The 11,270-nt window shown below is 42.3% G+C and overlaps 1 protein-coding gene across 8 annotated transcripts in view; it reads left to right on the top strand.

Annotated features, from left to right (window-relative positions):
* Positions 1–635: 635 nt before the first annotated feature.
* Positions 636–11,270, top strand: part of KIZ (kizuna centrosomal protein) — a 140,285-nt gene continuing 129,650 nt past the window's right edge. For 6 of the 8 annotated variants that reach the window (XM_030825490.1, XM_030825491.1, XM_003268241.3 and 3 more), the window contains exons 1-3: positions 645–857; positions 6,765–6,827; positions 11,052–11,214. In XM_030825490.1, coding sequence (XP_030681350.1) covers positions 769–857; positions 6,765–6,827; positions 11,052–11,214 — 315 coding nt within the window. In that variant the 5' untranslated portion in view covers positions 645–768. Of the gene's footprint in view, positions 858–909; positions 1,191–6,764; positions 6,828–11,051; positions 11,215–11,270 lie in introns of those variants that run through there. The other 2 variants (XM_030825488.1, XM_003268242.2) reach the window with 2 other exon arrangements.

The raw sequence follows: 11,270 nt of genomic DNA, 5'->3' as shown, positions 1-11,270 counted from the left end.
ACATTAGGAGCATTGTCCATTAGAGCTGTCTGCACAAACGTCTGCTTCTCAAGCAACTAGTTAGTTATCAACTTTTCCCTCTCGCCAACGATACTGGCACCTGGAACAATCCTTAGATTCAGCACAGATTTTCGAGTAAGGAGTTGGTCCACTGTCGGGGCTGAGCACAGCTGTTTAGCATTTGAGGGTTTGTCTTTTTTTATGTGGTGCTTTGTGTCGCTTTTGAGTGCTGATATAATAGAACAAGCTTAGCACAGTGCCTGGCACTCAACAAATCCTGGCAAGAAAGGAGGCCGAGGAAAAGAAGCAAGCGAGGAGAGACGAAAGAAAGGGAGGGAATGCGCCTTGTAACATTAACGTAGCTTGTGCGAATTCTGGAAGGTGAGGGGAAAGGAGACAAGGCGCCAAGGGGGAGAGGAGAGGGCACCGAGAGCCCGCCCCTCCGACGTCGTCCGCCTTGGCCTCACGACGCCCCGCCTCTGCCTCACGACGCCCCGCCTCTGCCTCACGACGCCCCGCCTCTGCCTCACGACGCCCCGCCTCTGCCACGCCTCTTCCCCGCCCCATGCAGGTATTCGTCCCGCCCCCCACAAAGCCGGCCTCCGCCCCGTCCCTCAGCGGCGCCCCGCCCCCACGGCGTCTTGCCCCGCCTCCTGCAGGCAGCCCGGCGCGGTGTTTACCCGCGGTGCATGGTGGGGCGGTCTCCTTCGGCAACCCCGGCCGAACGGCCGCCCAGAGGCTGTGCTGAGCTGGCGCAGCGGCAGCAACATGAGCCGGACCGTCGCATCGGCCGTGCCCCTGTCGAGTCCCGACTACTACGAGAGGCTGGGCCAACTCCAGCACGGGCTGCGGGACAGGTAAGGGCACTGGGGCGGGGGTGGGGAGTCGGCCCGCGCCGAGGGTCTTCCGCGTGCCCTGCCCCATTTTCCTTCCCGCTCCCTTGCCCGAGGTTCCCCGGGGCCCAGGCCCGCGCGCAACGCCCCTCAGGCTCCCAGTGGGGCCTGGAGGACAACGTTTACTAGAGCCACCCCCTGTATTGGGGGTGGGAGCGGAGAGAGGTGAGAGACCGCCCCCCGCCCCCTCAGTAGCAGCTAAAGCCTGGTCTCCGGCTTGAGGATGCAGCCGCGTCACAGAATTTGCCCAGAAGTGAAAGTGGGAGTTCTTCAGCCTGTCACTCTCCATCGAGCCTTGTGAGTTTCTCTTGTCCCCTTTTACACGCCCCTCCCCACTCTGTCTTCAAATTGCCATCCCGCCTTGACAGCTGCACTGCATCAATGATGACAGGTCCTGGAACGCAGACGGTTGTGTGTGTGTGTGTGTGTGTGTGTCAAACATGTGCCCCCGTTTAAACTCGGGAGACTTTTAGGGGGAGCGAGGGCTAGCTAGATTTCCAGCGAAGGGATGAAATTTCCAGCTAGAGAAGTCCAGCTTCCAGAGGGTTCACGATGCCTTTGATTAAGATATGAAAGATGGGAACCACTGAAAACAGCTAGATCTAAGAGTGCATATAGAGAGAAAATTATACCGCAATGTACTATGAATAACCACCTAAAAGATAAATTGCTGGACCTCTTATTTAGCTGCTAAGTTAATTGGAGTTGTAAATCTCATTAGTTGACAAGAAAGGAAATAGATTTTTGGATCTCTTGATAAACACAACATTTAATGAGTGTTAAAAGTTACAAAATCATTCTAGTGAACAGGAGAGCTGTGTGTGTGACAGTGCTAAAATGATAACAATAATTACATGGAAAATAAAGGCAGAAGTAAATGATTTTGAAAAGGAATTACATTTATCTTATGCTAGATTTAATTCTTGTGAGATATTTATAGAGCATCTACAACAGGCTTCCTTAATTGTCCTTAGCATTTTTTTACCTTGTACTCCTTTTCTACATCCTATTTTCTTTCTGACATATCACCGCTCACCCATATCAGTGACCTCTTAATTTCTAACTTTAAAAAGAAATCTCTTCCTGCAGAGCCTTCCCTGTTTCAACCCATTCCCTAACTTTTGTGACTCTTGGCATTCTTACAGCACTCATAAATGGCATTCTTTTTGAACTATTAATTGTAAGTTATTTTTGTTTCCTGTGCTAGGAACACCTGGCTGTTTATAGTCCTTATGGCACAATAACTGTATAATGATTATGTACTTTATGATTAACACTTATTCCTTTAATTATTAAACAAGGTGAGGCTGTCGAAAATATATAAGGAATTTGAATCAAATTTTATAGCCTGTTCACGGTTCTGCATTTCGAGGTTTGTTTTATTTTTAAGTCAGCACAAATCTATTGCTGTGTGTGTTCATTTTTCATTTTAAGAATTTATAACTAAAATTAATGCACATTGGACACAGTTATAGAGGCAGATAATTCTAGATACAGAAAAGGCTGCAGTAGAAACATCAAAACCTGGATTCTAGTCCACGAACAATTGTGTGACCTTGAGCAGGTTGTTCCACCTCTTTGGACCTTGGTTCTTTACCAGGAGTGAGGGGGCTTGACTAATATGCAAAGTGAGGCCGCAGATTTTTTCTTTTTCTCTTTGCTAGAATAATGGGCCTTAAAGTAAAAAAAGAAAAAAAAGCTGAAAGCTGTAGTTTTGCAAAGCAATGTGTAAAAAATATTATTGTCTGTATCCAATTTGAGTGTTTGGATGTACCTTTTTGTTTGTTTGTTTGTTTATTTGTTTGAAACATAGTCTCACTCTGTTGCCCAGGCTGGAGTGCAATGGCATGATCTCAGCTCACTGCAACCCCCGCCTCCCAGGTTCAAGCAATTGTCCTGCCTCAGCCTCCCTAGTAGCTGGGATTACAGGCGCCCACCACCAACCCCAGCTAATTTTTGTATTTTTAGTGGAGATGGGGTTTCACCATGTTTGCCAGGCTGATCTCGAACCCCTGACCTCAGGTGATCTGCCTGCCTCTGCCTTCCAAAGTGTTGGGATTACAGGTGTAAGCCACCGCACCCGGCCTTGGTTGTACCTTTTTAAACAAACAAACACAAACCATCCCACTGATCACAGATACCACTGTCTCCTAAAATTCTTGAGTCATTTCATAGGGTGCATCCCTGGGTAGTCACAGCTGCTTTATCAATCCAGAAACTTCTGGGAAGTGGGAGACAAAAAAAAAAACTCCCTCTTTCTCAGCCCTTTTAGAGGCGGTCATTGCAATGTTAGCTGGTCAAATAACCAACATATTTCTAGCCCAAGTCATCTTAGCTGTAGTTACACGTAGATGTAATTTTATCGTCTGAATGTTTTCCTATGTGTGTACAGTGTTTTTTCTGCATTGTGGTGAAAGTCAATAATTGAATCTAAAAGAGTCTAATGGAGTGACTTGTTACAGTGTGTATAGCACCCACAAGCATGGTAGAAACTTATAAGTGGAATTGGCTCTTACAGTTATATAAAAACATCCTTTTAAAAGGGCCCATTAGCCAGCCGCGGTTTTTTCAGTGCCTATATTGATTCAGAGTAAGATATAATAGTCTAGAAACTGACACTGAGATATTAGTAGAGTAAGCTGAAGATGGTATAGAATTGTGGTATCGAGACAAAAACAGAATAACAAGTGGCTTAAAAGTAGAAAACTCAGCAAGATAAGGACCACTTAGCTGTGTAAAACTGAAAGGTCCAAGTGAGGGGTGACTGAAAACATGAACTATGGGTAAGCATCCCAGGGATGGGTATTTCAAAGATTCTGAAATAGAGATTTAATATGTAAGAATTGCAAGCCATGGAAAGGCTTTTCATTGAGGCAAATATCTGGTTTTTAGTATTAAATTTTAAAAAGACATGGAGGGCTCAGCATTCTGAGGTGCTGCAGTGTGGATGAGGGGCTAGAAAATAGGCCTGTGAAGAAGAGTTAACAAGATTAGCACCGTTTTGCCTGGGAGAGAAAGCCAAGAGGAGTTTGATTGTGAGGGTATGAAGTGTTATGATAGAGAAGTGTGAGCAGCAGATGTCTGCATCTGCTGAAGATGTTTTACAAATAAATTTTACATTCATTACTAAGAAGAACTTGCTGCTTGGGAGGTGGTGGATTTCCAAAGTGACTGTGGTCCTTTTTCACTAGAAGTCACAGGTGAATTTTAGAAATTATTTTAAAGTGGCTGGGCGTGGTGGCTCACACCTGTAATCTCAGCACTTTGAGAGGCAGAGGCAGGCGGATCACCTGAGGTCAGGAGTTTGAGACCAGCCTGGCCAACATGGCAAAACCCCGTCTCTACTAAAAATACAAAAATTAGCTGGGTGTAGTGGCACATGCCTGTATTCCTAGCTACTTGGGAAACTGAAGCAGAATCCCTTAAACCCAGGAGGGAGAGGTTGCAGTGAGCCGAGATCGTGCCACTGTACTCCAGCTTGGGCAACAGAGCAAGACTCCATCTCAAAAAAAAAAAAGTGTGTATATGTATATATATATATATATATATATATATATAAAGTAAGTTCTAGCTTACAAAAAAGTTGCAAATGTAGGACAAAGACCTCCAGTGTTCCTGTCATCCAGATCCCTCAACTATTAACATTTTATTAGATTTTTGACACTGAGGTATCAGTTGAGTATCTATTTAAATCTGTCTATCTAAAACCATTAGCCTTTTCTGATCTGTTTGAGAAGTGCATATGTGATGCCTCATCACTCCTAAAATCTTCAGTGTGTGTTTCCAAAAACCAAGGATGTTCTTGCACATGATCACACCATACAGCCTTCCTAGTGGTGGAACCAGTCCGCAGACCCCATCAGATTTCACTAGCTATCTTAACAATGCTCCCTTTTTTCCCCCTGGTCCAGTGGCTCACCTGCGAACCGGGGTTGCATTTGGCTGCCGTGTCTCTTCGGTCTCCCTACATCTGGAACGATTCCTCAGTCTTTCCCTGTCTTTCATGTTCCTGACAAGTTCATAGAGTACAGCTTTCATTCTAGAGGGTGACCCTCAAGCTGAGTCTATCTGATGGTGTCTCATTACCAGACTGCAGTCAAGCTTTCTTAGGAATACAACAGAAATGAAGCACTACCTCAAGGCATGGGGTCATAGATGTATTTAGAGGTCTTCCTGTCCTTGTAATTTAATGACAAATTGCTCACACTATCCAGTCATTCATTCTGCATGAACCAAGTACCCAATTAATCATGAAACTCTAGGTGGGGAATGGTAACTAATAAAAATTTCTAGTGTAGAAGCAATTGTGCTATATTTCCTTCACTTCTAAGTTCACTCTTACTAGTGAGAAGGTAAAGATTTGTGATGCTATTAGTTAAAAATGTGTGTTTTTGTAATTTTTTTCCTTTTAATCTTTTTTTTTTCTTTTTAACATAGGCATACCCCAACCCATGGGTTGTGTTCCCCAAGTAAAGATTCTGTGTTTGGATTTTGGACCCCATATTCCCATTAAATGAATTTTGGTTAAATAGTTTCCATTTAACATTATGCAAAGGAAAGAAAGTTATGTAACCTGTAATGTAGCTAATGGTGACTTTTGGGATGATCTTTTTTTTAAAGGAAAAAAACTATCTTAAGATATATAGAAACTGATAATGAAGAGCTCAAATGGAGCATGGGGCCAGCCCCTTTCCCTCAGGAAGCCAACCTGAGATCACCTCTATTGGAGTCCTTATCTTTATTTCACAGCCTTTTGTTTAGGATTCTTTGCTTGGATAGAATATTATGTGGTTTCTTTTTTGGCCTTTACTTAATGTTAATTTAGATGAGCAATTTAGCTTCAGTTAGGTAGGATTGAAACAAATAGTGGTGCTCAGATGGAACCCTCTGTGGCTAGTCCTCCCAGGCACTCTTCTTGGGACTGAATGGCTTCATCAGTTTTACCACCGAGCTCCCTGGTTTTGGCTGCCTCTGCTTCCTCTGCTGCCCAGTTCCCCCTCGCCCTTGCCCAGGCTGGTTGTGGGGTAAGACAGGTTTTCTCCTTAGCTTACTGCTAGCACTCACCTGAACAGCACAGGTTCAGTCTTTACTGGTAGTAGCTCCAGGAAAACAGCAACCTCTGACAAATAATGGCACCATTACAGAGTTATAAAAAGAAATCCCTCCAAATTTGAAATGATAGTCTTAGAAGGCCTGGTCTTTATCAGATGTAAGTGAGGCCAGGCTTACTTTTCAGAGGCCTTTCTCTAGCTCATCCACTTGGCTGTGCCCAGGCTTGTCTGGTTGAAAACAGAGCAAGCCACCAGTCTTCAATCTGTACACAAGATCTGATGGGACCCCATCACCGAAATGCCAGCGACTCGGAGGAGTCTGGCCACGTTACATTTTATATACTTATCTTGTTTATTATTGTCTGTCCTTCTCCCTAGAATGTCAACTCTCTGAGGGCAGGAGTCTTGGCTGGCTAGTTCACCATATTAGTCTCCAGGCCTAGAACAGTGCCTGGGTCATCATAGGCACTCAGGAAATACTTGCTAAATGAAGGCACCTGCTTCCTAGACTTTTCCTATTGCATTTCCCCATTTTCTTTGTGGATTTTATTCTTTTGTCTCCTATTGGTGTTCGTTTTGTTTTTTAGATTTCCCTGGTGACTGCTGCATACTTCTGTGTCTTTTGTTTTAGATGCATCTGGCATTTTCTGCTTCTTAGACCAGAGAAGCATTCTCACAAAGATGTGATTTGGTATTTGGGGTTTTTTTGACCTCTAATCAACACATTGCAACAAAGGCATGATTTCGAAGAAGAGCATGGTCTAAATCCAACTCCCTGTTACTTATCACATAATTATTTATAAAATGTTTTTTATTATAGTGAAAAGAAGAGATTGGACCTGGAAAAGAAACTCTATGAATATAATCAGTCTGATACATGCAGGTAAGAGATGACAGTGGAAACAGTTTCAAGCCAGGTTTCATATATTAATCAAAAATTAACCCTAATGTTATGTCATAAATATTGTAGTTAGAGTACTAGGTTTTTGGTTTTGTTTTGTTTTGTTTTTTTGAGATGGAGTCTTGCTCTTTCACTCAGGCTGGAGTGCAGTGGCGTGGTCTCGGCTCATTGTAACCTCTGCCTCCCAGGTTCAAGCAATTCTCCTACCTTAGCCTCACAAGTAGCTGGGATACCTGGGATTACAGGTGCGTGCCACCATGCTGGCTAATTTTTCTATTTTTAGTAGAGACTGGGTTTCACCATGCTGGCCAGGCTGGTCTCGAACTCCTGACCTCAAGTGATTCCCACGCTTCTGTCTCCCAAAATGCTGGGATTACAGCAGTGAGCCACCATGCCCAGCCTAGTTGGAGTACTCTTACCATTCTCTTATTTTTAGTGTGTAATAATTTGAAATAAACGGTGCAGTTTAATATAATTACTATCAAATAAATTTGGTTAAAATCGGTATGAGATAAAAATATTTTCATTATTTCATATTTGTTTCATTTCAAGAATCTGTTTTGCTTAAAAATCTTAAAATAAGACATAGCCTTATCTTTTTGGTTGCAATTTAAACACATTGAGCTTGTGTGATGATTAAGACATAATTACTGTAGTTGATCTTTCAATGTACTACTGTAGGCAGGGTTACCTGGTATCTCATTTGTTCATGGATATATGAGAATGACTATTAAAATTATAAGCAGTGAATAATATATTGTACGTATTATCCTTTTTAGGTTTCTTCCTCCACTATTAAGAGGAGATTTTAAATATTTTAATTTCTATTTTATAAAAACTGAACTTTATCCTTAAGCCAAAAGTATGGCATTACCTCTTATATTATTCATATGAAGAACTTCTGGCTTTGATAGCATTAAGTTTGTAATTTATCCATGTCACACTATGAGTGAGAAATGAAAAGATCTCATCCAGAAGAGAGAGAGGCCAAGAATCCTTTAAAGTCAAATAACCTATTAGGTCAGTTCTTTCCCTTGTCTTCAAAATTATTCTTTGGTTTTAAGATTTAGTGTACTTCAAAAGCTCCCAGTTGAGGTAGACAGCCATACGACTCTAGTAACTCTGAAAGAGACAAGAAATCAGTTGTTTTGTGTGTGGAAGAAATAGCCAGCATTGTGGATGCTGTGGCCTCAAGAGTGGGCCCAAGTCTGAGGGGATCCTTGGCAGCTGCCATTTTTCTAGCCCATGGCTAAAGGGCAGAAGATTGTGTGTAGACGTTTCATGCAGTCTGTTCTTGGGAAGCCTCCTGGCCTTCTGGTGGTGGGAGGGGCAAGTGTGAGAAAAGGATGGGCACTTTTACCAAGCTGTCAGTTCACTGAGCTGCTGCTTCTCTCCCAGCCTCTTACTGTTTCCTGGAAGACAGAGGATATGATTTGCTAAAAATAGGCTTGCTTAGGTTGCCTGTAGAAGAAAATCCAAACAAGGCTGCCTCCACCTAGTACCTGCCAGAAGGCAGAGTCTGAGACGAGGGTCTGTGTATAGGTGGTAATTTATTTGACAAGGTAGTCACCTAAAATTGGAGAGCAGGGCTGGGCAGACCAAAATAAGAGCTGTTCACTGCAGTGAGCACCTGGGGCTCAGTCCCTCCAGACCTTCAGAGGAGCCTTCAGAGGAGCAGTGTAGCTTCTGCTCTGCACAGTGTCTCCTCCTGCGAAAGGAGAGGGTGCTGTATTCCTACCAGTTCCTGACCCGCACTGGTAAGGGCAGCCCCAGGTGGAGTTACCTCCTTTACACATATAGGCTTTTCCATGCTGCAAACTCAGAACGGCGGCCCTGAAATGCCAAGTGCAGCTGAGGCAGAGGCAGATGCTCTCAGGTTATACCACATGCAGCAGGCTGTGGCGGCTGTGGTGACTGTGGTGACTGTGGATGGTAGAAAAAAGGTCCGGCCAGGAGGTGTGAGGTGGGCACAAGAGGTGTCTCATCCAGCAGCCCACCAGACACGCCATTATCTGCACCCTTTTTAATTTACATTATCACCATCTCTCTCCAGACTCTCCCTAAGATTCGACACTGACTGAAACGTCAGGCTCTTAAGCATGACGGGATCTTTTGTAATGTGGTATAAACTTCTAGGCTCTGTGGTTAGGTGCTTCAGTTCCATCTGAGCCTCACCAGCTCTGAGCCAGTGACCTTGGGGCAATTACTCCAACATTCGGTGCCTCCATTTCTTCTTCTGTCAAATGGGAATAATGATAGCTGTGAGAACTCAATAAGATTCATACAAAGCCTTAAAGCAGTGTCTGACCTAGAGCCAATTATTATTTATTACAATTTTATATCAACATTCTTTTTCCTATTTTTTGCCTTTGAGCTTTCTGACATGCTGTTTCTCCCGCCTGGAATGTTTTCCCCTCATCTTTTCATTTTTGACTTCATCAATTTTGATTAACTCTGATTCATCTTTCAGGTCTTTTTTTTTTTTTTTTTTTTTTTTCCAAGACAGGGTCTTGCTCTGTTGCCTAGGCTGGAGTGCAGTGGTGTGATCTCGGCTCATGCAGCCTCTGCCTCCCGGGTTCAAGCAATTCTCCTGCCTCAGCCACCTGAGTAGCTGGGATTACGGACACACACCACCACACCCGGCTAATTTTTGTATTTTTAGTAGAGGCGGTGTTTCACCATTCTGGCCAGGCTGGTCTCGAACTCCAGACCTCAGGTGATCCACCCACCTCGGCCTCCCAAAATGCTGGGATTTCAGGCGTGAACCCCCATGCCCGACCCATCTTTCAGGTCTTAGCTGAAAATTATTTCTGCTGGGAAGGCCTCCCTGGCCCTTTCAGCTAGGTCAGGTTGCCCAGTGTGCAGAAGTCCTTTTTAGTTTCCCTCATAGCATTAATCACATATTTACTTATTTCATTGTTTTCTTTGTCGACCTTAGCTGAAAGACTTTGATCTTTAGAGTGCTGAATATATGGATGATTGCATAGGTAGATGAGTTACTCACTCATGTGGTCAGCTTTGAAGGTTAATGTGATAGCTGGAATGGAACTAGAATTTGGATGGAGAAGGCATGGTACAATTGTACCCACTCCAGGTAGACACCACCAGCAGCAGCTTTACTGAGTGCCTGAGTGTGAACGACAGTATGTTAGGTTCTACCTCTATTACAGTTACTTGCGTCAAAAATGCAGAGACATGGGCAGCAGTAAGACCAGCCTTCAGTTTTTATTCAGAAAGAAAAATGAAGACAGCCAACCATGGTCAAAGCGCAGAATTATTAACACGATAAAGAGTTTCTTGAAAATTGTTGGCCTAGGGTTGGAAGTTTAAGATCTGTTGTTAAACAACTTTGGACATCTCTAGCATCTTTGCAAATCTTTGTTTTGAGGATGAATATTTTTGTCATTTTAAAATTTATTTTTGTTTGATGAAAGAATGTTGAATAACTTATTGAGCCAACAATTGAAATGCTGTATAACAGGGAAGAAGAGAGGATTAACAGCGTTGGTGCCATGAGAAAAGTCGACTGCACAACTTGAACTATCCAGTGTGTTTTTTTATGTACAGAAAAATTGGAATTCAGAGTATGTTTTTGCTATTATACTTTGGATAAGAGTCTTAAAGTTTTTTTCACAGTTGGAGTAGTTACAGTCCATATATTATTATAAAATATTTTAATAGTGAATTATATTGTAGCAATTTCTAACAAGTATGTTTATATTATCTAAATGAGAGCTTTTGGTATTTTACATTTTTAAATTTCTTTTTAATTTCTTAATTTTATGGATTGTGATTTGTAGTTTGATTTAATTCCATATGAGCAGTTATTTTTGAAATTGTCATACATAAGAATGTTAGTGAGCCATTCGTCGAACATGTCCACATAGACACTACCCTTGAAATCACATTGAATTTTGAGAAATAAATCCATAGAAATCTTTACTATGTGAATGTTAGAATGTGGTCTTATATATGTATTTCTCAGGGGAGTTATGCTTAGAGGAAACCGATATGATACCTCAGTGGTACTGCATTAACTTTCTCTCTCCAAAAATGTGTATATACATTTTGTCCTTTGGGTTTCAGTGGTTTGGATAAAATACCTTAGAATACATTGTCTCATTAACAATTTTGGTAAAGAAAATTCTCTTTCTTAGATTCCTCCAAGTCTAGTCCGTTGTTTTAAAACTGCTTTTAATTTTCTAGAGTTAAGCTGAAATACGTAAAACTAAAGAATTATCTGAAGGAAATATGTGAATCTGAAAAGAAGGCTCATACTCGAAACCAAGAATATTTAAAGCGATTTGAGCGTGTCCAAGCTCATGTTGTACACTTCACCACAAATACAGAGAAACTTCAAAAACTGAAGGTGACTTCCTGTTTTTTACTATGTTTTATTTTATTTGTTGTTGTGGTTTTTTTTTT

Source organism: Nomascus leucogenys, chromosome 13 (genome assembly GCF_006542625.1).
Source record: "Nomascus leucogenys isolate Asia chromosome 13, Asia_NLE_v1, whole genome shotgun sequence".
Lineage (NCBI taxonomy): Eukaryota > Metazoa > Chordata > Mammalia > Primates > Hylobatidae > Nomascus > Nomascus leucogenys.
Note: the sequence above shows the minus strand (reverse complement) of the source record. Positions and strands in the feature narration are given on the sequence as shown.